Source organism: Sceloporus occidentalis, unplaced genomic scaffold, assembly GCF_023333645.1.
Source record: "Sceloporus occidentalis isolate IW3139 unplaced genomic scaffold, rSceOcc1.0.p SCAF_20, whole genome shotgun sequence".
Taxonomy (NCBI): domain Eukaryota; kingdom Metazoa; phylum Chordata; class Lepidosauria; order Squamata; family Phrynosomatidae; genus Sceloporus; species Sceloporus occidentalis.
In genome coordinates this window covers 14838698-14866360 of record NW_028317000.1, presented here as the reverse complement: position 1 = coordinate 14866360, position 27663 = coordinate 14838698, and the positions used below count along the sequence as shown (strand labels likewise).

The 27663-nt window shown below is 47.4% G+C and overlaps 3 protein-coding genes across 4 annotated transcripts in view; 2 read left to right on the top strand and 1 right to left on the bottom strand.

The window, feature by feature from the left end:
• The window catches only part of LOC149302155 (neuroblast differentiation-associated protein AHNAK-like), a 48946-nt gene extending 31447 nt beyond the window's left edge, over positions 1-17499 (top strand). For both annotated transcript variants that reach the window (XM_089482824.1, XM_089482825.1), the window contains exon 5: positions 57-17499. In XM_089482824.1, coding sequence (XP_089338950.1) covers positions 57-16310 — 16254 coding nt within the window. In that variant the 3' untranslated portion in view covers positions 16311-17499. The remainder of the gene's footprint in view (positions 1-56) is intronic.
• A 1247-nt stretch (positions 17500-18746) lies between these two features.
• SAC3D1 (SAC3 domain containing 1) lies at positions 18747-21918 on the bottom strand. The gene is made up of 3 exons (XM_089483296.1): positions 21907-21918; positions 20575-21374; positions 18747-19931 (listed from the first exon to the last, which is right to left on the bottom strand). Exons 2-3 carry the CDS (start codon positions 21185-21187, stop codon positions 19468-19470), a joined length of 1077 nt encoding a protein of 358 aa, XP_089339422.1. The 5' UTR covers positions 21188-21374; positions 21907-21918; the 3' UTR covers positions 18747-19467.
• An 854-nt stretch (positions 21919-22772) lies between these two features.
• Positions 22773-26242, top strand: ARL2 (ARF like GTPase 2). The gene is made up of 5 exons (XM_089482961.1): positions 22773-22907; positions 23563-23673; positions 23928-24090; positions 24553-24633; positions 25732-26242. Exons 1-5 carry the CDS (start codon positions 22843-22845, stop codon positions 25864-25866), a joined length of 555 nt encoding a protein of 184 aa, XP_089339087.1. The 5' UTR covers positions 22773-22842; the 3' UTR covers positions 25867-26242.
• The last annotated feature ends 1421 nt before the right edge of the window (positions 26243-27663 follow it).

The following is a 27663-nucleotide window of genomic DNA, read 5'->3' as shown; positions in this document are numbered from 1 at the left end:
TACTATACTTAAGATGATCTCAAGACCTTAAACAGTGCCGTTTCTCTCTGTTCCAGAGTGGAGATGATGAAGAATACAGGCGGATTTACACGACAAAGATTAAGCCTCGCCTCAGATCGGAAGACGGCATGGAAGTCGAACACAGCGGGACGCAGAGCAGAACGATCACCGTCACCAAGAGAGTGACAGCTTACACCGTCGACGTCTCGGGTCGGGAAGGTGCCAAGGAGATCGACCTCACCAGCCCAGAATTTAAAATCAAGATCCCAAAGCATGAACTCACCCACGTCTCCAAAGCCGAGATCGGAACGGAGCCTGGGAAAACTGTGATCAAGATCCCGCACGGAGATTTGTCGGGGAGAACCGTCCAAGTTAGAGACTTTGGGGCGCAGGGGAGACCTTCAGATGCGGCGTCTTCTGGACTGAGGGTGGAATCGCCCTCCCGGAAGTTGGCATTTGGCGTTCCGGATATCTGCATGGAACAGCCTAAGGCAGGGACGCCTGCCGTCCAGATCTCGGGGCCTCAAGTCCCAGGTATAGATCTGAGAACCCAGACAGACTTTAAACCAGGTCTGCATGTGACAAGTCCAGAGATGAATGGCAAGATGGGTGGTGTTTCCGACATAGACTTGAAAGCAGGGGTTCAGGGAGGCAAACAGTTTGGGATCTCAGGACCGAACGTCCAAGGTGATGTGGGAGGGTTGGAAGGTGATTTGTCAATGCCCCGTTTCACAGGTCCTTCAGGTAGTATCTCAGGCCCCCAAATCCAAGTGGGTTTCCCTGGGTCAGGCGTCCAAGGCAGCATGAAAGCTCCAGACGTTGCAGGGGACCTCAAGTTTCCTGCAATGAAAATGCCCAGATTTGGGATATCATCTCCAGTTTCTGATGTTGAGGTTCCTCAGCTTGATGCAGCTGCTCCTTCAGTGACCATCAAAGGCCCAGAAGGGTCCCTTAAGGGTCCCCAATACACAGCGGGAGATCTTGGAGTCACACAACCACAGATAGATGTGCAACTGAAAGGACCGGACTTGAAAGGCGGCATGAAAGTGACCTCTCCAACTTTGGAAGGGCCCAAGGTGGACCTTGCGGCTCCAGACGTCAGACTCGAAGGCGGAGAAGGGAAAATTAAAATCCCCCACATGAAACTTCCTAAGTTTTCTGCATCAGGTCCCACAGTTGATGTGACCGTGCCAAAAGGCGGAGTCACCATCTCCGGACCTAAACTGGACACACAAACGCCAGACGTGGCTCTTGAGGCGCACGTCAAAGGACCCAAATTCAGCCGGCCTGAAATGGCTGGCCAGATGCCCAAAATCTCCATGGCAGACGTTGACTTGAACCTCAAGGGCCCCAAAGTGAAAGGAGGCACTTGGGATATTTCGGGGCCGAGGGTGGAAGGCGGACTGAAAGGGCCTGAAGTGGGCATTAAAGGACCCAAGCTAGATATCAAAGCTCCCAGTGTTGAACTTGAAGGTAACCTAAAAGGCCCAGAAGTCTCAATGCCGTCTTTGAAAACATCGCCAGTAAAAGTATCTGTGCCAGACGTGGACTTGAAAGGGCCGGCACTAAAGGGCGATGTAGACGTTTCCATGCCAAAGATAGAAGGGCTCAAAGGGCCCCAGGTCGATATTAAAGGCCCCCAACTGGACATAGCTGCACCTGGCTTTGGAATCAAAGGCCCAGGTGGACAACTGAAAGGTCTTCACATGAAGACCCCACAAATCTCAATCCCAGACATTGACCTCAATTTGAAGGGCCCTAAAATCAAAGGAGATGTGGATGTTTCCATCCCAAAAGTGGAAGGAGAGTTAAAAGGCCCTGCCCTTGATATCAAGGGACCCTCCGTGGACCTAAGTGCACCAGATGTTGAGCTTCATGGACCTGAACTCAAAATGCCCAAAATGAAATTGCCTAAATTCGGAGTGAAAGGTGAAGTCCCTGATGTAGATGTTAGCCTCCCAAAGGGCAGCATTGACATTTCAGGTCCCAAGGTAGACGTTGAAGCTCCCAGTTTGGGCATCAAAGGTCCTGGAGGACAACTGAAGGGTCCCCATGTCAAGATGCCAGAAATGCATGTCAAGACCCCTCAAATCTCCATGCCAGATATTGACCTGAACTTGAAAGGCCCTAAAATCAAAGGAGATGTTTCCCTTCCAAAAGTGGAAGGAGAATTAAAGGGCCCAGCTGTGGATATCAAAGGCCCCCAAGAGGACCTTGGTGCACCAGACGTTGAACTTCACGGACCAGACTTCAAGATGCCCAAGCTGAAGATGCCCAAATTCAGCATGGCAGGCTTCAAAGCCCCCAAGGTAGACATCGGTCTTCCAAAAGGCAGTGTCGATATATCGAGTCCGAAAGTCGCCGTGGAAGGACCTGGCTTGGATATAGAAGGACCCAAAATCTCGGCCCCAGATGTGGACTTGAACCTGAAAGGCCCAAAACTCAAAGGCGATGTGAACATTTCTGTGCCAAAGATAGAAGGTGGACTCAAAGGGCCCCAGGTTGATATTAAAGGACCTCAGCTGGACATAGCTGCACCCAGCTTTGGGATCAAAGGCCCTCAACTGAAAGGGCCTCATATGAAGACCCCACAAATCTCAATCCCAGACATTGACCTCAATTTGAAGGGCCCTAAAATCAAAGGAGATGTGGATGTTTCCATCCCAAAAGTGGAAGGAGAGTTAAAAGGCCCTGCCCTTGATATCAAGGGACCCTCCGTGGACCTAAGTGCACCAGATGTTGAGCTTCATGGACCTGAACTCAAAATGCCCAAAATGAAATTACCTAAATTTGGAGTGAAAGGTGAAGTCCCTGATGTAGATGTCAGCCTCCCAAAAGGCAGCATTGACATTTCAGGTCCCAAGGTAGACGTTGAAGCGCCCAGCTTGGGCATCAAAGGTCCTGGAGGACAACTGAAGGGTCCCCATGTCAAGATGCCAGAAATGCATGTCAAGACCCCACAAATATCCATACCAGATATTGATCTGAACTTGAAAGGTCCTAAAATCAAAGGCGATATGAGTGTTTCCCTTCCAAAAGTGGAGGGAGAATTAAAGGGCCCAGCTGTTGATATCAAGGGCCCCCAACTAGACCTTGGAGCACCGAATGTTGAAGTTCACGGACCTGAACTCAAGATGCCGAAAATGAAATTGCCTAAATTCGGAGTGAAAGGTGAAGTCCCCGATGTGGATGTCAGCCTTCCAAAAGGCAGCATTGACATCTCCGCTCCCAAAGTAGACATCGAAGGGCCGGAATTGGACATCGAAGGACCAGAAGGCAAGATTAAAGGTCCCAGATTCAAGATGCCCGAAATGCATATGAAAACTCCCAAAATTTCCATGCCAGATATTGACTTGAACTTGAAAGGGCCTAAAGTGAAAGGGGGCCTGGATGTCTCAGTGCCCAAAGTAGAAGGTGGCTTGAAAGGACCTGGGATCGATATCGAGGGACCGAAATTGGATGTCGACGTGCCAGATGTTGATCTTCAGGGCCCTGAAGGAAAACTGAAAATGCCCAAATTCAAAATGCCGAAATTTGGAATGCCAGGCTTCAAAGGAGAAGCGCCCGATGTGGATGTCAGTCTTCCAAAGGGCAACATTAATATCTCCGGTCCCAAAGTAGACATTGATGCTCCTGGCTTGGACATTGAAGGGCCCGAGGCCAGAATTAAAGGTCCAAAATTCAAGATGCCGGAGATGCATATGAAAACTCCTAAGATATCTATGCCAGACATAGACCTGAATCTGAAAGGCCCCAAAGTCAAGGGAGATGTGGATGTCTCCATTCCTAAAGTAGAAGGTGGTTTGAAAGGTCCCGAAGTTGACATCAAAGACCCCAGCCTGGATGTTGAGGTACCCAACGTCGATCTTTATGGCCCAGAAGCAAAACTGAAGATGCCCAAATTCAAGATGCCCAAATTCGGGATGCCCGGTTTCAAAGCAGAAGCTCCTGACGTGGATGTAAACCTCCCCAAAGCAGACCTTGACGTCTCTCTTCCAAAAGTAGACCTTGAAGCACCAAGCTTGGATGTTGAAGGTCCAGAAGGAAAATGGAAAGGCCCTAAGTTTAAGATGCCAGAAATGAACATCAAGGCTCCCAAGATTTCCATGTCGGATGTCGATTTGAATCTGAAAGGGCCAAAATGGAAAGGGAACGTCGACGTTTCTGGGCCAAAGCTCGAAGGAGAACTCAAAGGGGACATCGAGGCTCCTAAACTGGACGTCGACCTCCCAGATGTGGAACTGGAGGGGCCTGAAGGAAAAATCAAAGGTCCCAAATTCAAAATGCCCAAACTGAATATCAAAGCGCCTAAAATCTCCATGCCAGACGTCGACCTGGACCTTAAAGTCCCCAAAATGAAAGGAGAAATGGATGTAACCATTCCAACCATCGAGGGCGATTTGAAAGGACCCAGCATTGATGTAAAGGGCCCCAGAGTCGATGTGGATCTCCCCGATGTTGACCTCGAAGGCCCAGATGCCAAGTTGAAGATGCCCAAGATGAAGATGCCCAAGTTCGGGATGCCTGGCTTCAAAGGGGAAGGCCCTGATGTTGATGTGAGCCTCCCCAAAGGAGACCTGGATATCAATATTGAAGGTCCAGATGCAAAACTGACCGGCCCGAAGTTCAAAATGCCAGAAATGCATTTTAAAACGCCCAAAATTTCCATGCCAGACATCGACTTAAATTTGAAAGGACCCAAGCTGAAAGGAGAGGTTGACGCTTCCATCCCCAAACTGGAAGGAGAACTGAAGGGCCCCAACATTGACATCAAGGGTCCCTCGGTGGATTTGAGCGGTCCAGACGTCGATCTTCACGGCGAAGGGAAACTGAAGATGCCGAAACTGAAGATGCCACATTTTAGCGTCTCTGGTCCCAAACTGGAAGGCCCTGATGTGGATCTGAGCTTGCCGAAAGGAGACATTGAGATTGCTGGTCCAAAGATAGACATTGAAGCTCCGGATATTGATCTCGAGGGCCCTGAAGGGAAAATTAAAGGTTCAAAATTTAAGATGCCGAAACTAAATATCAAAGCGCCTAAGATTTCCATGCCGGATGTCGACTTGCACCTTAAAGGCCCGGGTTCGAGAGGAGAGATGGATGTAACCGTGCCAAATCTCGAAGCTGATATCAAGGGGCCCAAACTGGACATCGAAGCACCCGACCTTAACTTAGAAGGTCCTGAAGGAAAACTGAGAGGACCCAAGTTTAAGATGCCAGAGATGCACATAAAAGCTCCAAAGATTTCCATGCCAGACGTCGATTTGAACCTGAAGGGCCCTAAACTGAAGGGAGATGTTGATGTTTCCCTTCCAAAACTAGAAGGAGAATTGAAAGGTCCGGATGTGGATATCAAAGGACCCAAATTGGATGTTGATGCCCCAGATGTTGAGCTTCATGGCCCTGAAGGGAAACTCAAGATGCCAAAATTCAAAATGCCTAAGTTTGGGATGCCTGGATTCAGGGCAGAAGGCCCAGAAGTGGATGTAAACCTACCAAAAGCAGACCTTGATGTTTCTCTTCCTAAGGTTGATGTTGAAGCACCAAGTTTAGACATAGAAGGTCCAGAAGGAAAGCTGAAAGGGCCCAAGTTTAAGATGCCGGATATGCACTTCAAAACACCCAAAATTTCCATGCCAGATATTGATTTGAATCTGAAAGGCCCCAAGTTGAAAGGAGATGTCGATGTTTCGGTGCCGAAGCTGGAAGGCGACCTGAAGGGACCAGACATCAATGTCAAGGGTCCAAAGTTGGATATCGATGTTCCTGATGTTGACATTGAAGGCCCTGAAGGAAAGTGGAAGAGTCCGAAGTTTAAGATGCCCGAAATGCATATAAAGGCTCCAAAAATCTCCATGCCGGACGTTGATCTAAACTTAAGAGGACCCAAACTCAAGGGCGATGTAGATGTTTCAGTTCCCAAATTAGAAGGTGACTTGAAAGGACCAGACCTTGATATCAAGGGCCCCAAAGTGGACATCGATGCGCCAGATGTTGAGTTGCATGGCCCTGAAGGGAAGCTGAAAATGCCAAAATTCAAGATGCCCAAATTCGGGATGCCCAGCTTCAAGGCAGAAGGTCCTGATGTGGATGTAAACCTGCCCAAAGCAGACCTGGACGTTTCTCTTCCTAAGGTGGATGTTGAAGCACCCAGTTTAGACATAGAAGGTCCAGAAGGAAAACTGAAAGGGCCAAAGTTTAAGATGCCTGAAATGCACATCAAGGCTCCCAAGATCTCCATGCCAGATGTGGATTTGAATTTGAGAGGCCCTAAACTGAAGGGAGATGTTGATGTTTCGGTTCCAAAGCTGGAAGGCCCAGATGTGGATATCAAGGGTCCCAAACTGGACATCGATGCACCGGACGTTGAGATTGAGGGTCCTGACGGAAAGTGGAAAGGCCCCAAGTTTAAGATGCCGGATATGCACTTCAAAACACCCAAAATCTCCATGCCAGACTTTGACCTGAACCTGAAAGGTCCCAAAGTAAAAGGGGATGTAGATGTGTCTGTGCCAAAGATGGAAGGTGACCTGAAGGGCCCCGACATTGACATCAAAGGACCAAAGCTAGATGTCGATGTTCCAGATGTTGAGCTGGAAGGTCCAGATGCAAAGCTGAAAGGCCCTAAATTTAAGATGCCAGATATGCATTTCAAGACACCCAAAATCTCCATGCCAGATGTGGACTTCAACCTGAAAGGCCCCAAAGTGAAGGGAGACCTAGATGTTTCTGCTCCCAAGCTTGAAGGTGACTTGAGAGGACCGGAAATTGACATCAAAGGTCCCAAGCTGGATATCGATGCCCCAGATGTTGACCTTCATGGTCCAGAAGGAAAACTGAAGATGCCCAAGTTCAAGATGCCCAAATTCGGGATGCCCAGCTTCAAGGGTGAAGGCCCAGATGTGGATCTAAGCCTCCCGAAAGCAGACTTTGACGTGAACCTGAAAGGTCCCAAACTGAAAGGGGATGTGGACGTTTCTCTGCCAAAGCTAGAAGGTGACCTGAAGGCCCCCGATATCGATATCAAAGGACCAAAGCTAGATGTCGATGTCCCAGATGTTGAACTTGAAGGCCCAGAAGGAAAGTGGAAGGGCCCTAAATTTAAGATGCCCGAAATGCACATCAAAGCACCCAAAATTTCCATGCCTGACATAGATTTGAACCTAAGAGGTCCCAAGGTGAAAGGTGACCTGGATGTGTCTGTGCCAAAGATAGAAGGGGACTTGAAGGGACCGGAAGTGGACCTCAAAGGGCCCAAGTTGGACGTTGACCTTCCTGATGTTGACCTGGAAGGACCTGAAGGAAAACTGAAAGGTCCTAAATTTAAAATGCCAGAAATGCATATCAAAGCTCCCAAAATATCTATGCCTGATTTTGACCTCAGCTTGAAGGGACCCAAAGTGAAGGGAGATGTGGATGTGTCCGTTCCAAAGTTGGAAGGTGACCTGAAGGGCCCCGATGTTGACATCAAGGGCCCCAAAGTCAATGTCGATGTTCCAGATGTTGAGTTTGAAGGACCCGAAGGGAAAGTCAAGGGCCCCAGATTCAGGATGCCCGACATGCATTTTAATGTTCCCAAAATATCTATGCCCGACATCGATTTGAATTGGAGGGGCCCTAAAATTAAAGGGGATGCAGATGTGTCCGTGCCAAAAATAGAGGGAGACTTGAAAGGCCCAGATGTTGACATCAAGGGTCCCAAAATCGACATTGACGCCCCTGATGTCGAGATCGAAGGCCCAGATGGGAAATGGAAGGCCCCCAAATTTAAGATGCCCGAAATGAACATTAAGGCACCCAAAATCTCCATGCCTGATTTCGACCTGAATCTGAAGGGACCCAAACTGAAAGGGGATGTTGATGTTTCCATGCCAAAATTAGAGGGTGATATAAAAGGTCCCAAATTAGATATTGATGCCCCTGACGTCAGTTTAGAGGGTCCAGAGGGAAAGATTAAAGGTCCAAAATTTAAAATGCCCGAAATGCACATCAAGGCCCCCAAAATCTCCATGCCCGACGTGGATCTGAATCTGAAAGGCCCTAAACTGAAGGGAGACGTCGACGTATCGGTTCCAAAGCTGGAAGGTGACCTCAAAGGCCCCGACATTGACATCAAGGGTCCCAAACTGGACATCGACGCACCGGACGTTGAGATTGAAGGTCCTGATGGAAAGTGGAAGGGCCCCAAGTTTAAGATGCCAGATATGCACTTCAAAACGCCCAAAATTTCCATGCCGGACTTTGATTTGAATCTAAAAGGTCCCAAAGTCAAAGGCGATATAGATGTTTCTGCACCAAAGCTGGAAGGCGATTTGAAAGGTCCTGATGTAGACATCAAAGGGCCGAAGCTGGACGTCGATCTTCCGGATGTTGAACTTGAAGGTCCAGAAGGAAAGTGGAAAGGCCCTAAATTTAAGATGCCCGATATTAAAGCCCCAAAGATCTCCATGCCAGACGTCGATTTTAACTTAAAAGGCCCCAATTGGAAAGGAGACGTGGACATTTCGCTGCCCAAAGCTGAAGGTCCTGACATTGACATCAAAGCGCCCAAGTTGGACATTGATGCGCCAGATATTGACTTGCATGGTCCAGAGGCCAAGCTCAAGCTCCCCAAATTTAAAATGCCCAAATTCGGCATGCCTGGCTTCAAAGGCGAAGGTCCTGATCTGGATGTAAATCTCCCAAAGGCAGATGTTGACCTCTCTGCTCCAAAGGTGGACATTGAAGGCCCTGAGTTAGACCTCGAAGGTCCAGAAGGCAAAATTAAAGGCTCCAAGTTTAAGATGCCCGAAATGCACATCAAGACGCCAAAAATTTCCATGCCGGATATTGACCTGAACTTGAAAGGTCCAAAACTGAAAGGAGATGTAGATGTTTCGTTACCCAAAGTTGAAGGTGAATTGAAAGGACTGGACATTGACATCAAAGCGCCCAAGTTGGACATCGATGCGCCAGATGTTGACTTGCATGGTCCAGAGGCCAAGCTCAAGCTCCCCAAGTTTAAAATGCCCAAATTCGGCATGCCTGGCTTCAAAGGCGAAGGCCCTTCGGTGGATGTGAACTTGCCCAAAGGAGACATTGATATAGCTGGACCCAAACTGGACATTGAAACCCCTGATTTAGAAATCGAAGGCCCAGAAGGAAAACTGAAGGGTCCCAAGTTTAAGAAACCCGACATGCATTTTAATGTCCCCAAAATCTCAATGCCAGACATTGACTTGAATTTGAGAGGCCCCAAGTTGAAAGGGGATATAGAAGGTGACATTAAAGGTCCGACCGTTGAGCTGAAAGGACCAGACGTTGACCTGGAGGCACCAAAAATAGACATTGAAGCAAAGCCAAAGAAATCGAGGTTTAAACTGCCCAAATTCAATTTTTCCGGCCCCAAAGTCCATACCCCAGAGGTTGATGTGAAACTTAAGAAACCAGACATTGACGTTTCAGGTCCTAAAGTTGACGTTCAAGGCCCAGATGTTGACTTGCAAGGCAAAGTGAAAGGTCCTAAGTTCAAAATGCCTTCCTTGAACATTACGTCGCCCAAAGTTTCAATGCCAGATGTGGAACTAAACCTGAAAGCGCCGAAACTGAAAGGAGACCTAGATGTCTCTTCGCCAAGCTTGGAAGGAGATTTGAAAGGCCCAGATGTTGACATCAAGGGCCCAAAACTAGATGTCAACCTCCCCGATGTTGATATCGAAGGTCCGGAAGGAAAGTTGAAAGGTCCGAAGTTTAAGATGCCAGACTTACATTTCAAAACTCCTAAACTCTCCATGCCAGATGTGGACATGAACCTAAAAGGCCCCAAATTGAAGGGGGATGTTGATGTTTCGATTCCAAAATTGGAAGGTGACCTCAAAGGTCCAGAAGTGGACATCAAGGGACCCAAATTGGACATTGATGTTCCTGATGTTGACATAGAAGGGCCAGATGGGAAACTGAGAGGCCCCAAGTTTAAGATGCCAGATATGCACTTCAAAACACCCAAAATCTCCATGCCAGACTTCGACTTGAATCTGAAAGGTCCCAAAGTAAAAGGAGATATGGATGTGTCTGTGCCAAAATTGGAAGGTGACCTGAAGGGCCCCAACATTGACATCAAAGGACCAAAGCTAGATGTCGATGTTCCCGATGTTGATCTTGAAGGTCCAGATGCAAAGCTGAAAGGCCCTAAATTTAAGATGCCAGATATGCATTTCAAGACACCCAAAATCTCCATGCCAGATGTGGACTTCAACCTGAAAGGCCCAAAACTGAAGGGAGACCTGGATGTTTCTGCTCCCAAGCTTGAAGGTGATTGGAGAGGACCCGAAATTGACATCAAAGGTCCCAAGCTTGATATTGATGCTCCAGATGTTGACCTTCATGGACCAGAAGGAAAACTGAAGATGCCCAAGTTCAAGATGCCCAAATTCGGGATGCCCAGCTTCAAAGCAGAAGGCCCAGATGTGGATTTAAGCCTCCCCAAAGCAGACCTTGATGTTTCCCTTCCAAAAGTAGACCTTGAGGCACCAAACTTGGATATTGAAGGTCCAGAAGGAAAACTTAAAGGCCCTAAGTTTAAGATGCCAGAAATGAACATCAAGGCTCCCAAGATCTCCATGCCAGATATTGATCTGAATATGAAAGGCCCTAAACTGAAGGGAGAGGTTGATGTTTCGGTTCCAAAGCTGGAAGGTCCAGATGTGGATATCAAGGGTCCCAAACTGGACATCGATGCACCGGACGTTGAGATTGAGGGTCCCGATGGAAAGTGGAAGGGCCCCAAGTTTAAGATGCCCGATATGCATTTCAAAACACCCAAAATCTCCATGCCAGACTTCGATTTGAACCTGAAAGGTCCCAAAGTAAAAGGGGATGTAGATGTCTCTATGCCAAACTTGGAAGGTGACCTGAAGGGCCCCGACATTGACATCAAAGGACCGAAGCTAGATGTCGATGTTCCAGATGTTGATCTTGAAGGTCCAGATGCAAAGCTGAAAGGTCCTAAATTTAAGATGCCAGATATGCATTTCAAGACACCCAAAATCTCCATGCCAGATGTGGACTTCAACCTGAAAGGCCCCAAACTGAAGGGAGACCTAGATGATTCTGCTCCCAAGCTTGAAGGTGACTTGAGAGGACCAGACATTGATATCAAAGGTCCCAAGCTTGATATTGATGCTCCAGATGTTGACCTTCATGGACCAGAAGGAAAACTCAAGATGCCCAAGTTCAAGATGCCCAAATTCGGAATGCCAAGCTTCAGAGCAGAAGGCCCAGATGTGGATCTAAGCCTCCCCAAAGCAGACCTTGATGTTTCTCTTCCAAAAGTAGACCTTGAGGCACCAAACTTGGATATTGAAGGTCCAGAAGGAAAACTTAAAGGCCCTAAGTTTAGGATGCCTGAAATGAACATTAAGGCTCCCAAGATATCCATGCCAGATATTGATTTGAATTTGAAAGGCCCTAAACTGAAGGGAGATGTTGATGTTTCGGTTCCAAAACTGGAAGGTGAGCTCAAAGGCCCAGATGTGGATATCAAGGGTCCCAAACTGGACATCGATGCTCCAGACATTGAGATTGAGGGTCCCGATGGAAAGTGGAAAGGCCCCAAATTTAAGATGCCAGATATGCACTTCAAGACACCCAAAATTTCCATGCCAGACTTCGATATGAACCTGAAAGGTCCCAAAGTGAAAGGGGATATGGATGTGTCTGTGCCAAAATTGGAAGGTGACCTGAAGGGCCCCGACATTGACATCAAAGGACCGAAGCTAGATGTCGATGTTCCAGATGTTGAGCTGGAAGGTCCAGATGCAAAGCTAAAAGGCCCTAAATTTAAGATGCCAGATATGCATTTCAAGACACCCAAAATCTCCATGCCAGATGTGGACTTCAACTTAAAAGGACCCAAACTCAAGGGCGATGTAGATGTTTCAGTCCCCAAACTAGAAGGTGACTTGAAAGGACCAGACTTTGATATCAAGGGCCCCCAAATGGACATCGATGCGCCAGATGTTGAGTTGCATGGCCCTGAAGGGAAGCTGAAAATGCCAAAATTCAAGATGCCCAAATTCGGGATGCCCAGCTTCAAGGCAGAAGGTCCTGATGTGGATGTAAACCTGCCCAAAGCAGACCTCGATGTTTCTCTTCCAAAAGTAGACCTCGAGGCACCAAGTTTGGATGTTGAAGGTCCAGAAGGAAAATGGAAAGGCCCTAAGTTTAAGGTGCCAGAAATGAACATCAAGGCTCCCAAAATTTCCATGCCAGATTTGGATTTGAATTTGAAGGGCCCTAAACTGAAGGGAGATGTTGATGTTTCGGTTCCAAAGCTGGAAGGCCCAGATGTGGATATCAAGGGTCCCAAACTGGACATCGATGCACCTGATGTTGAGATTGAGGGTCCTGACGGAAAGTGGAAGGGTCCCAAGTTTAAGATGCCGGATATGCACTTCAAAACACCCAAAATTTCCATGCCAGACTTTGACCTGAACCTGAAAGGCCCCAAAGTGAAAGGGGATGTAGATGTTTCTCTGCCAAACTTGGAAGGTGACCTGAAGGTCCCCAACATTGACATCAAAGGACCCAAGCTTGATGTTGATGTCCCAGATGTTGAGCTGGAAGGTCCAGATGCAAAGCTGAAAGGCCCTAAATTTAAGATGCCAGATATGCATTTCAAGACACCTAAAATCTCCATGCCAGATATGAACCTAAACCTGAAAGGACCTAAAGTGAAAGGTGATGTGGATGTCTCCATGCCAAAGATAGAAGGGGATCTGAGAGGTCCTGACATTGACATCAAGGGTCCTCATATAGATGCTCCCGATCTTGATATTGAGGGGCCGGATGGAAAATTGAAAGGACCCAGATTTAAAATGCCTGAAATGAACATCAAAGCTCCCAAAATATCCATGCCAGATGTTGACTTCAACTTGAAGGGCCCAAAACTTAAGGGAGATGTTGACCTGGATGTATCTGCCCCTCAGATTGGTGGTGACCTGAAGGGTCCAGACTTCGATATAAAGGGACCCAAGCTAGACGTTTCAGTGCCTGACGTTGAGCTGGAATGTCCTGAAGGAAAACTCAAAGGACCCAAGTTTAAGATGCCTGACATGCATTTCAAAACACCCAAAATTTCAATGCCAGATTTTGACTTGAACCTGAAAGGCCCGAAAGTGAAAGGAGATGTGGATGTGTCCGTGCCAAAGCTGGAAGGCGATCTGAAGGGTCCTGACGTCGATATCAAAGGACCGAAGTTAGATGTAGATGTTCCGGATGTTGAGCTGGAAGGTCCCGACGGCAAATGGAAAAGTCCCAAATTTAAAATGCCAGAAATGCACATTAAAGCGCCCAAAATCTCTATGCCTGACGTTGATCTCAATCTGAAAGGACCTCAGATGAAAGGCGACTGGAACATTTCTGGACCAAAACTTGAAGGAGATTTGAAAGGTCCTGAAATTGATCTCAAAGGCCCAAAGTTGGACATTGATGCTCCGGATGTTGATATCCATGGCCCAGAGGGAAAGGTGAAGTTCCCCAAAATGAAGCTACCCAAATTCGGCATGCCTGGGTTCAAAGGAGAAGGACCTAGCGTAGATGTCAATGTACCCAAAGGAGAACTGGAGTTGTCCGGCCCCAAAGTCAACGTCGAAGCTCCCAGTTTGGACATTGAAGGCCCAGAAGGACAACTGAAGGGCCCTAAGGTCAAAATGCCTGAAATGCACTTCAAGACGCCAAAAATTTCCATGCCAGAGATAGATTTAAATCTAAAAGGACCCAAAGCGAAAGGCGATCTTGATGTCTCTGTTCCCAAAATAGAAGGCAACCTCCAAGGTCCAGATATTGACTTGGAGTGTCCAGATGTGAATATCGAAGGGCCAGAGGGAAATGTCAAACTCCCGAAATTTAAGATGCCAAAATTTGGGTTCGGCGCAAAAAGCCCTAAAGCAGATGCGAAATCTCCCGCTCTGGATGTCTCCCTTCCAGAAGGCGAACTGAATGTGGAGTCTCCCGACTTTGCCATTTCCGGCAAAGGGAAGAAAAGCAAATTTAAAATGCCCAAACTCCACATGAGTGGGCCGAAAATCAAAGGCAAAAAGGCTGGGCTTGATGTCGGTGGAGAGATGGACGTGAACGTGAAATCCCCAGATTTAGAAGGAAGCGTTTCTGTCCCTCAAGCAACCCTGAAAGGGGATGCGAACATCAAATCGCCAAAGGGCAAATCTATGTTTGGGAAACTCTCTTTTCCGGATGTTGAGTTTGATATAAAGTCACCCATGTTCAAGGCGGATGCTTCGTTGCCCAAAGTGGAAGGAGAAATCAAGACGCCCGGCTTAGACGTTTCGTCTCCAACCATTAAGTCGCCCGGTCTTGACATTACGGTTCCCAGCGGAAGCGCCAGTCTCCCCGACGTGAACATTGGAGGTCCTGACATCAACCTGAAGAAGCCCAAGTTCAACCTCTCCAGCGGAAATGTTGACCTGGCCGGCCCCAAATTGGAAGGAGACCTTCAAATGCCTAGTCTTGATGCAAACATCAGCGCTCCAGACATCAGCCTGAAAGGCCCCTCCGTTGACATATCCCCTCCTTCTCTCTCGGCCCCTGATCTGGACATTAACTTGAAAGGACCAAAGATCAAAGGTGATGTTGAGCTTCCCAAAGGAGAACTGCATGGCCCAGAAGGGAAACTAAAATTCCCCAAATTTGGCTTGCCGAAGATTGGGAAACCAGGCGTGAAGCTGGAAGGGCCCGACGTGAACCTTCAAGGGCAAGTGCCTTCTGCAGACATTGATGTTTCGGCCCCGAGTATTGAAGGAGGTATGAGCCTCCCAGCCGTTGACGTCAGCTTGAAAGGACCAAAATTAGGAGGAGACTTGGGTCTTTCTGGCGATGTGAAAGGTCCAAAGATGGGCTTTGGCATGCCAGATGTTGATATTGGTGGTTTCGATGGGAAGATTAACATGCCCAAATCCCCAGATCTAGATGTCAACGTGAGTGCTCCAGACCTAGACCTGAAGGGTCCGGGGGTGAAAATGACCTCCGGAGGAAACATCTCTACACCCGATTTTGATGTGAATCTCAAAGGACCAAAGATTAAAGGAGATCTCGGCTTTTCTGGCGGCGTCACGTCCCCCAAAGTGAATTTGGAAGGTGGTTCTGGAGCTGGAATTAAAATCCCTTGCATGAAGCTCCCTCAGTTCGGCATCTCCAGCCCTCAAGGCGAAGGAGGAGTGAGCATTTCGGGGCCACAGATCAAAGGGCCTGAAGTCGATCTCAAAGGGCCTAACATATCTGCCCCAGACTTTGATTTGAACGTGAAAGGACCAAGTTGGAAAGGCGACGCTCACATGTCCGGCGATGTGAAAATGGGCGCACCAGGGCTGAAGATGTCCGGCATGGGCTTGGATGCTGACACTCCCGACGTCAGCTTGAGAGGGCCTTCGCTCAACGTTTCAGCCCCCAAAGTTTCCGGACCAGACATTGACGTCAACTGGAAAGGGCCTAAGGTCAAAGGAGATGTCCAAGCTCCAGAGCTTGGCATCCAAGGGGCAGGAGATATCCGGTTTTCTGGACCAAAGGGAGGGGTGGATGTCAAAGGTCCTTCCGTTGGGGTCAGTCTTCCACAAGGCCATTTCGAAAGCCCTTCTGGAAAAGTGTCATTCCCCAAGATGAAGATACCCAAATTTGTGGTTTCGGGGCAGGAGCTAACAGGCAGGGAGGTCGGCGTCGATGTCGAGTTTCCCCAAGTGCCGACGGCGAGCCTCCACGCCGGGGCCGCAAATGTCGAACTGGAAGAGCCCGATCTGAAGCTTAAGAAGTCTAAAATCAAAATGCCAAAGTTTGCTTTCTCTAAACCGAAGGTCAAAGGCAGCGTGGGTTCCCCTGAGGTTTCGGTTTCTGGGGGGGAAGGAGAGCTCAAGGCAAGTTTAGGTTCCTTGGAAGGGGATGTGGATGTCGGAGAAGGGTCGGCCTCTCCAAAGGGAAAATTCTCCTTCTTTAAAACCAAAAAATCCCGGCACCGGTCGTCGTCCTTTAGCGACGAGCATTCCTCGCATTCGACGCCGACTGGCACGCTGGAACACGAAGGGGGGGACAAAGGCAAGCACGCCAAGCTGAAATTCGGCACCTTTGGGGGAATAGGGTCAAAAACCAAAGGTTCATACGAAGTGACGGGGAGTGACGATGAGACGGGGAAGGCGCAAGGTGGCGGTGGCGGTGCCGCATCGTCAAAAAAGTCCCGGCTGTCCTCTTCGTCCAGTAATGACAGCGGGACGAAAGCCGGTTTCCGGATGCCGGCGGTGGAGCTAACGGTGGCGAAGAAGAAAGAGTGAAACGGAGAATTCTCATGTACATATGGTCTCTGTGTATATATCTATCTATCTATCCATCTACATCTCTCCTTCCCCTTCCTGTGTGTGTATATACATTTCTTAGCTCAGCAATAAGATAAAAATACAGGTGAAGCCCGGCGAAACAGTAGGCCTTAACTGAAAATGTCCTGCTTCCGAGAATACGTTGCGGTTGCAAAACTGTGAAATGTGCCAATGTTGTCGTTTTTTAAACCCTTGTTAAAAGCAACAGTCCAACTTGGTTTGGTCAGTGATCTGTATCGATTCAAATTCGATCAGTTATCATTGGTGCCGGGGGTCATTTCTGAATAAGAATCGCTTGTTCTTACTATGGAAATGAAAAAAATAAGGTCTGGAATGATGTGATATTTAAAGCTGTGCCATTAAGAAAGATGGGGATGTACAGTTCCTGGAATCGAATCCTTCTTTGTATCTGTTTGGGTAACTTCGCGTTCAGGCTTTGGGTTTCGCGCTTTGTAACGCCGAGAGCTTTAACGTTTAACTTACGGCTCGCTTTGGAAAACGTACCTTTTTCTTCCCCCCAATTTGCCAAATATCTTTATGGAAACGTGTCTTATTTTACCTACTTTTTTTCTCTCTCTTTGCTTTTATCTGCAAATGGGGGGGGGGTTAACATTGTTATAATGGGGGGGGGGAAGTGGATATATTAAAAAAGAGAGAAAAACACTGTAAATATATAGAGACGCAACTGAGACATGTCACATTTGGAAACCAAGAAAGTCAATATTTGCATTGTTTGGTAACGGATAGACAACGTGTATATTTAAAACAACACATTCACAGTTTAATTTAAGTTTCATTTGGGGAAAAGATGGCATATTAAAATGAACCATAAACATCCTTTGAATATATCCTGACGTGATCTTAGTTGTCTCCATATATTGGTTATCCTTTTGTATAATAAGACGGGAGTTCTCTGAGTTTTGGAGCATTACTTTTACCCCCCGTACGGCTATTTTATTCCCTTCCATCCCCACCGATGCCATTTGTTATCTCTTTGGGTTGCTAACAAATGTTATCTCGACTTCAAACCAATACAATAAAAGGATTAAAATAAAATTCTTTCAGCACTTTAAGGGCAAATTTAAACTGAGAATGTACGGAGAACGGTCTTGTAAAATGCAAAATAAACTGTTTATTAACCTTTTGATCCGCTGGTACGTCTCCTTCCTTCCTTCCTTCCTTGAAATTCTAGACAAATCCCAATTAAATGTGTGATGTATTGTATATACTCATTTAAGGTCTAGAAATTTAGGTTAAAAAAGGGACCCCCAAAAAACCTGACTCGCCTTATCAATATACGCAATGTATACGTAACCCTTATTTATAAGAAGGAACCATCTCCTGGTGCAAAGCAAGAGTATCATATGTGAAGCGCCGACCTCCTCTGTTCTCTCATCCATCCATTTTAAGATCAGCCCAAAGAGGAACGCTGGGATTTTGTAACTTCTTTGACATGGCTTTGCTTTGCTTCATCCTTTAGATCCTTTGCTATATGCCCCTAAATTTTATCCACGGGTCGCAGCAAAATCCTTAATTTTGGCCCAAAACCTTGCCCTCGACTTATACATGAGGTTGACTTATAGTTGAGTATATACAGTCATTCTTATTTGACAAATCAGGATGATTCCTTGGGTAGATCTATATAGCCTTCCATGGATCTACAGGGTGCAAATGGGTCACGAAAACCAACGATAATGGAGAAGAAACCAGCTGTGTTTGGGCAAGATGGGAACCATGTGTTGTCATTGTTGAATGCCATGGACTCCCAACTTATGGAAACACTATGAATGAGAGACTACCTTGTTACCAATAACCCTGATCAGGTCTTGTAAAGCCATGCCATTGTTGAATGCTATGGACTCCATCTTATGGCAACCCTATGAATGAGAGAGCACCTTGTTACCAACAGCCCTGCCCAGGTCTCGCAAAGTCATGCCATTGTTTAATGCCATTAACTCCAACTTATGGAGACCCTATGAGCGAGAGACCCCCCAAGTCACCTTTTTACCAACAGCCCTCCTTAGGTCTTGCAAAATCAGGGCAGATGTGCCTCCCTTTAAAAACACACACACATATCCATTCAAATACATCCCTTGATATAGTCAATCCATCTGTAATGTGGTCTTCATTTTTCCCAACTGCCTTCAAACATACCAAGCCTTATTGTCTTTCCTGATGAGTCCTATCTTCTCATTACCTGTTAGACTGCCACTCCCAGCATTCGTCACCATTGGGGATACTGGGAGTTGCCTTCCAACCATAGCTGGAGGGCTGTCTTGACACTCAACCTGGGCTTTTGGGCATGTCATGGGCTTCTCAAGGTGCATCCATGACATCCCCTTCTTCTTGAGATGGTCAGGAGAACCTCTAATGAATGAAATGACAGTCCTTGGATGGAGCAAAAATGGAAGACCTGATAGTTTGGAAGAGCAATCTTTTAATGTCCATGCAATATTAAGAAGGTAAAGCAGTGGGATGCAAAGTATGACCCATGAACCCCAGTCCTTTAACCACCCCACACCTCCAAATTTAAACCACTGGTCCAGTTTTTGATCCCCCAAAACCTTGTAAAAAGCCTCAAAAACACATTAACAATCTGGATCTCCATGTTACTGCAGGCAGTACCTCCATTTGGAATGGAGGCTGCATCTGCATTGCAGATATAACACAGTTTGACACTGGTTTACCTGGCATGGCTCAAGGCTATGGGATTCTGGATTTCGTAGTATTGTGAGATATCTATCCACCTCTGTCAAAAAGCTCTGGTGCCACAATGGTTCCAGATTTGCACAGCACTGAACCACGGCAGTTAAAGTGGCGTCAAACTGGATTATTTCTACAGTGCAGATGCAACCTATCAAACCGTGTAAAAAAACAGAACAAACAAGTAGAAGTTTGTTGTTGCACATATCCATTGAAATGCATCAAATCCTTGATATGGAGGGTCTTGGAACCAAACCCCAGCGGATATCGAGGGCCCACTATAATCATCATCATCATCATCATCATCATCATCATCATCATCCATTGTATACAATGGGACTTGAGCATCCACGGATTTTGGGATCCATGGGGGGTCCTGGAATGAAACTCCAGAGGGTACCAAGAGCCTTGGTTAGCTGCAAACACTCTCCGCTAGCTCCCTCAAAGTTGCATTCCCTCTTTTGCTGTACACAAGAAGGCATGAAGGCCGGTGCGCCAACGCAGGCATATCCTTGAAGGAACCCTTCTGGAAGACCACGCCGCCGTCCGCCACGGCCAACCCGTGCGCCTGGCACAACTTTGCAGCATCCTCGGCATCATCCAAGGCTAATAGCTGAGCCAGACGAGATGACGGATATCGGCAGTTCCGGGCATTGAATCCATGGCTGAAGGTGAGGAGGGCCTCGCGGCGGGCATTGGCGAAATGTTGGTGCAGGGCGCAGCTGGGGAGGTAAGGCAGCCCCCGCGCCAGGCGGAAAAAGCGGGCAAAGTTGCGCTCCAGGAAGGCCCAGTTGATGGCTAAGGCTGTGCTGAGTTCGGGGGACGTCCGGACGTTTTCAGGGAGCTGGAGGATCTGCCGGAGAGCTTCTGTCGAGCCTGTTTGGGTGGCAGAGAGAAAGGGGGCAAAGAAGGACCCAGTCAAAACAAGTAACTAAAGATCATGATTTCCCTAAAGGTCAACTAGTAAGTGTCAATGAGGACTAGCACCTTATATGATAAAAGTGGTGACTGGTGAAAAACCTAGATACAGGTTGAGTCTCCCTTATCCGGAACACCGAAATATTCCAAAGCTAAAACTACTTTTCATGGGTGGCTAAAATAGGGGCACCACTGCTTTCTGATGGTTCAATGTACATACCATACATACTCGACTATAAGTTGACCTCATATATAAGTTTAGGGCAAGTTTTGGGCCAAGATTATGTATTTTGATACAAGCCGTGGATAAGTCGAAGGATGGAAAGGACGAAGTAAAGTTCAAAATGCCAATGAACTTACAAAATGCCAGCAGTGCATAACTATGTGCATATACTAAACAGTGCATAAACTATACTGGATGGATGAGAGTAGAAGGGGGTCATTGCTTCTAGGGCAGATTAAACTCTTGCCTTTCACCATATCTATCTATCTATCTATCTATCTGATTTAAAATACAGTATTTACATTGACCCATGGATAAGTCTCCCATCCTCTTCCCTGCCCTGCCCACTACACCACACAACCCCAGACCACATAGTACCCAGGTTGTAGAGCAGGAAAAGTGCTTGGAAGCGGGGCTCGGTGGCGGAAGCATGCCGGGCACCATCTCGGTCCTGGCGGTAGGCGCGTCGGAGGGCCGTGAAGCTCTCCTGGAGGTGGGCACGGTGCAGGTGGGCATCGAAGTGGGTTGGTGGCTGGGTGCAAAGATGGTGCCCAGTGTGGAGAAGGAAGACCAGCGCACGTTCCAGGATAGCGATGGTGCAGGGCTGGCCAGCCAGGCGTTGTAGGGTGAGGTCCAGGCGGATGGCACGAAGGCGGTCAGCTACGAAGGCATAGCGATCGACCGCCACTTCGCCGCTTTCAAGACCCAATAAGTGCTGAATGGTGGCCAGGAGCGTGGCAGGTGGGCGCAGCTCCTCGGGCGACGGAGGAGGCTTGCCAGCGGCCGGACGGGAGTACTCCTTCACGGCCCACGATGGCTCTGGACGGCACTCTGGGGCAGGTCCCAGCTCAAGGCGGTGGAGGCGGCCCTGGCGCAAGCGACGGGTGAACTCCGAGGCTGGGCACATTGTGGCACAAGTGCCCACTATGGTCAGTGGCTTCGGGGTCTCTGGCAATTCTTCCACCTCCTTGGCTGGTTCGGCACCACCCATGATGCTGGAGAAGGAGGCAGGACGATGGAATGGATGGTCTCTAAGAGGTGCAGGTCCAGTTATCTTCCCTTAGGAGAAAAAGAAAGGGCTTGTGGATGGTGAAGTCGAAGGGCAGGCAGGACTTCAGTCCATTTGGGAGAAGATGCCCCAATCCAAAGGCCTTGCTTCTGATCCTATTGGGTTCCACCTAAAAACAGCAATGCAAAAGGGAAAATAGGATTTTAGCCCAGATAGGAGAAGGTGCCCCGATCCAAAGGACTTGCTCCTGATCCTATTAGGTTGTATGCAAAAAAACCAGCAACGCAAAAGGGGAGATAGGACTTTAGCCCGGCTGGAAGGGGATACCCAGATCCAAAGGGCATGCTTCTGATCCTATTAAGTTCTTTGTATAAACTGCAATGCAAAAAGGGAAGGCAGGATTTTAACCCAGTTGAGAGAATATGCCCAGACCCAAAGGACTTCCTTCTGATCTTATTAGGTTGCATGCAAAAGTATTCATGCAAAAGGGGAGGCAGACAGGGCTTTAGCCCAGCAGCCAGAGGAGGATGCCTTGCTCCAAAGGCTTGCAATCCTATACAGTTGTGAGCAGAAGCAGCAATGCAAGACTGGAAGCAAGGGCTTAGCTCACCTGGGATCCAAAGGGCTTGCTTCTGATGCTATTTAGGTTGCCTGCAAAAGTAAAGGCAGGAGGAGAGCATGCCTTGCTCCAAGGGACTTACTTGCCTGCTGCTGCTGCTGCTGCTGCTGCTGCTGCTGCTGCAACCCTATTGATTCCCCTACAGCCTTCCTCCAGAGGTTTTCGGGTTCTTCTTCTTGCACGAACTTCCCATCAGCCCCAGCCAAAGTGAGGCATCATGGGAGTTGGAGTCCCCAAATCTCTTTGGTGGAATGTTTCCTGCGAGAGGATACACACTCCTTTACAAAAAACAACAACAACGAGGTTTGCACTGTTACGTCACTGTTCATGGCCATGCTCGCAGAGGATCATGGGATTCGTAGTTTGCTAGGAGGAACCTCAAAACCCATGATTATTATTACTGCTACTACCATTACTTTTTATGTGTGTGTGAGTTTGGAGTCATTGTTATTATTATTGTTAATATATATATATATATATATATATATATATATATATATATATACAATTTATTATATATTAGATATATATATTATAATATCATATTATTATATAATCGTATTATTACTATATATTATATATATTAAATGTATTAAATATATATTAAATAATATATCAAATATTATATAATATATCCTAAATATATTAAATATTAAATATATATATATTAAATAATACTATATATAATACAATTATATAATAATATCATATAACATATATATACACATTATATTATATGATTACAATATATAATATATAATTGTATTATTATTAGTAGTAGTAGTTGTAGTATTATGTGAAATAAAGACAATTTGTAAAGAAAAGTTTCATTTCTTAAGCAGAAAGGAAAGCCGGAAGTCTATCCCTGTTCTGCTCTCTACAGTTTCATGAGTCTACGTTGCGCCAGTGACGTCACCGCTTCCTGAAAGAGGCGCCTCCTTTCGCGTAGGGTTTTTTCGGGGTGGGCGTGGCCTAGCACAGGTGTAGGCGTGTCTGGAGCGCTCCCTCCGCGCGCGCGATGGGGCTGCTGAGCATCCTGAAGAAGATGAAGCAGAAGGAGCGGGAGCTGCGCATCCTCATGCTGTATCCTTCCGCCAGGGAAAGTAGGGAGGCAGCAGGGGATGATGGGTTTTGTGGTGGGTGCTGGTGATGCTGGGGAATGAGTGGGGCCCAGGCATGGCTTGGCGGTTGCCTTGGCTTCAAGGCTTGGCGTTGCCCTTCTGCTCCGGGGCAGTTGAGGCAAGCAAGGGCACTCTGCACATGCCCAGGGGCACTCTTGACCTCCCATAGGCAGCATGGAGAGGCCTGGGGGGGGTCTGTGCTTGGGCTTGGCATTGCTTTGGCTGCAAGGCTTGCACTTGCCTTGGCATTGCTACTCTAAGGCAGTTAGGCAGCATAGAGAGGCCTGGTTTGGCACTGCCTTGTCTGCTGGGTTTGGCATTGCCCAGTGCTTGAGGGCAGTTGAAGGAAGAGCACGCTGCACATGCTCAGGGGCATCCTTGTGCTCACAAAGCGCTTCAGATGCCGCATATGGAGAGGCTTGGGGAGGGAGGGGTCCGCGCATGGCTTGGCATTGCCCTGTGCAAGTTGGAAGGGCACTCTGCGCATGCCTAGGGGTGCCCTGGACCTCCCAAAGCACTCCATAGGCAGCGTGATTTTGCACCTTCCTTCTCGGTGCTGTCCTCCTTGTCCTCCATAGATGGCTCACCTCCCTTAACTTGTTCTTCCTCCCCTGAAGAGGCCTGGACAACGCGGGCAAAACCACCATCTTGAAGAAGTTCAACGGGGAGGAGATCGACACCATTTCTCCCACTTTGGGGTTCAACATCAAGACCCTGGAGCATCGGGGGTGAGGTTCCTGTTGCCCCCCCAAACGCGGTTGCGTCTGCACTGCCTTGGCTCCATACAGTGCCATTCTGGGATTTGGAGTTGGGTGAGCTTCTTTGTCGGAGAGCTTTGGTGCCGCAACAAACTGCAAATCCCAGAAATCCAATCGCATGGAGCCATGGCAATTAAAGTGGCATCAAAGTGGATTAGTTCTGAAGTGCAGACGAGTCCCTAGACTTCTCCTTCCCAGCGACATGGGTCTCCCTTCCCTTGCAGGTTCAAGCTGAACATCTGGGACGTGGGCGGCCAGAAGTCCCTCCGCTCCTACTGGCGCAACTACTTCGAGAGCACCGACGGCCTCATCTGGGTGGTGGACAGCGCTGACCACCAGCGGCTGGAGGACTGCAAGAGGGAACTGCAGAGCCTTCTGGTGGAGGAGGTAGGAGAAGCCACCTCATGCCATGCTAAAACAATCCATGCGCAGCTCTGTGCGGCTGAAACAATGCAAAAGACGAAGGTATTTGGGTGGGTTACTCATAGGATTGCCGCAAGAAATGTTCCAGGTTCAAATCCTCCCTCTCGCCTTTCATAGTGATTTGAGCATCACGCCACAACCCTGGAGGCCAGGGTTCGTTTCCCCACTCAGCTGCATAATCACCGCTGTTGTTTGTGCACCTGGGACGAGTCGCATGCTCTCAGCCTCAGGAAAACCCCGCTTATAGGTTCTACCCTTGGGTTGCCATAAGTCAGAAACGACTTGAAGGCACACGACAACAACAACAACAACAACTCACCTTTCTTCCAGCGCAAGACCTAAGCAGTGAATTCGGGGAAATTTTGCAGCGCTGCCAATAACGTCTGATGTTTGCTTTTCCTGCTAATTCTTTCTCTCTCCGAATAGCGTTTGGCCGGAGCCACCCTCCTCATCTTTGCCAACAAGCAGGACTTGCCAGGGGCTTTATCCTCCAGTGCCATCCAGGAGGTAAGAACAACTGGCCTTACTGGGTAAACTGGGAGGGAACCCAGCATCCTCCGGTGCCACGTCTGCGGCGCAGAAAGCACCAAGGGCGGGTGCTTCTGAATGCTTGCAGTGTGTGTTGTTAGCCGCCTTGGGTCCCACCTTGGGAGAAAGGCGGGATAAAAATCTATTATTATTATTATTATTATTATTATTATTATTATTATTCTGCCATTTCTGGAAGTTGCCTTGGTTCCACTTTGGGGGAAAAGCAGCATTAAAATGAGATGATGATGATGATGGTGATGGTGATGATGATGATGATGATGATGATGATGATGATGATGGTGATGATACAGGTTGAGTCTCCTTTATCCAAAATACTTGGGACCAAAAGTATTTTGGATTTCAGATTGCATTTGTCCCTCCGTATTCGCTAGGGTTAGGGGCACAAGACCCCCGTGAATATGGGAAACCGCAAATAACAACAACGCCATGTTTTTACCTGAGAGGGTGCCTCTCTAGGAATCTCTAGGCCCTGTGGCGCAACTCTCTGGTCAGTGTCTGACAGACACTGACCATACAGTTGCGCCAGAGGAGCTACAAAGGCCTAGTAGAGTATCCTCTAGGAATCTCTAGGTCTTTCAGGGCAACCTTTAGTTAAAGTTGACCATAGAGTTTCACTGGAGGAGCAACAAAGGCCTAGTAGAGTGTCCTCTCTAGGAACCAGGCCTTTCAGTGCCACTTTTAGTTAAAGATGACCATAGAGTCGCAATGGGGGAGGACCTAGATATTCCTAGAGAGGAATATATTAATCAAATCAGTGAATAATCAGATCCACAAATATGGAGGGATGAGTGTATTTTGTTCATGTTGCAACATTTGTATCGATGTGGTATAGCGGTTTGAGGGTTGCACTATGGCTGTGGGAGACCAGGGTTCAAATCTGGGCTCGGCTATGAAGGTTAGTGCATGGGCTTCTTAGGGCAGTTCCAGATGGAGGACAGTTCAGAGTTCCTCCTGGGCAGACAGTGGGAATGTAGGACAGGTCCTGGGAAAGGAGGACAAGTGGTTGCCCTGCCTGTGCCCATTTTCTGTCGTCTCCTTCATCCCTTTCCCCAGGCCTTGGACCTTGACAGCATCCAGAGCCATCACTGGTGCATCCAAGGATGCAGCGCATACACGGGAGAAAACCTGCTCTCTGGCATCGACTGGCTCTTGGACGACATCTCCAGCCGGGTCTTCACAGCGGACTGAGCGCCGGAGCAGACGCCTCCCATTCGTCTCACCAACACTAAATAATTCGGACTGCGTTTCTTAAAATAGCCGGGATTCTTTGGAGCATCTTTTGCACTTGTTGCTCGCTGCCAAGTGTGCATGTACATGGATGAAAAGGAAGAAAAGATGCACTGCTGAAATAATCAGGTTTGACGTCGCTTTGGCTGCTCTGGCTTAATGCTGTGGATTCCTGGGATTTGTAGTTTTAGCACATGGCAGTTTGATGCACTGCCCAGAATCCCATAGCCTTGAGCTATGGCAGTTTTAGTGGCACCCAAACCAGATTGTTTCTGCAGTGCGGATGCTTCCTCTTGTCTTGAAACCTTACTAATAAAGCTCTTGCTGTGACCCAAAACTGTGGGAGATTGGTTTGTAATATTCGTAGCCTTCTGTCTGCATGCAAAGTTGTGCCCGGCTCGCAAAGAGTGTATCCACACTGCAGAATTAAAGCGGTTTGAGACCACTTTAATTGCCGTATGGATACGGATAGGACTCAGCCTTACCAGCCCCACAAGAAAAACGCCATTGGTGGGTTGTATGCTGCTTTGGCGATGCCTGCAAAGTGCCATGCGAATGTATGGCGCTATGTAAATAAATATGGTTAATAATGACAATAATAAGTATAAATGCACAGCGGAACAAATATCCTGAATTTGTATGTAGGCTATATATATATAGCCTATGTGTGTGTGTGTGTATTTATATCTACATATATCTACATATGCATACATACACACACACACATCCCCATATAGATATATATATGTGTGTGTGTGTATGCATATGTAGATATAAATATACACACATATATAGGCTATATATCTAGCATATCCTGGACCCATATAGATTATACAAATCCAGGATATTTGTTCTGCTATGCATTTACATTTATTATTATTATTAGTGATATATATATATATACACATATATATATACACACACACACACACACACACTCGCACAAATACTAATGGTACATACGTACATGTGTGTGTATGTGTATATATATTTGTGTGTGTAAATATATACTGTATATCTATAAAACATACAGATTATACAAATCCAGGATATTTGTTCCTCTGTGCATTTACATTTATTATATTATTATTATTATTAATAGTAATATATAGGCTATAAAATGCATGTATACACAGTGTGATATATATATAATTTTTATTAATCTGAAAATGTACAGATATACACTGTGATATAGATATATATATACACACACACACACACACACGGTATTTTCTGCTGTATAAGACTACTTTTTAACCCAGGAAAATCTTCCCAAAGTCGGGTGTTGTCTTATAGGGCAAGTGCTGAATCTTCCAAGCCGAGAATCTGCAGTCGCTGCATATGGGGGGGCCCCTCAGAAACGGCCACAACCACATCCCCTCCGTATGCGGCGACCGACCGTATGAAAGCAGCAAGGGCGGCACTGTACAAGTACGGTAGAAGAAAATCCATTCACCAGGGTTCATGGAAAGAAGTGACTGAACGTGGTCCCGATGATGGTGTGAGGGGGTGCCTCCCTGGGAAGGTGCAAGTGAAGGGCAGAGCAAGGGGTGCGACCGCTCTGACAGTCTGGAGACAGCAGGGAGAGCTGACCCATCCAAGCAGGCTTTGCATACAACAAGCTTTCCTGCTAAGGACCTGCATGTCATACGCATTGCAATGAAAACGGCCAGATTGAAACCACATCTGATGTTTTAAAAATGTTTATTTGGTGTGTGTTGGAAGAGGGGTAGAAGCAGTCTTATACGGCGAGTATAT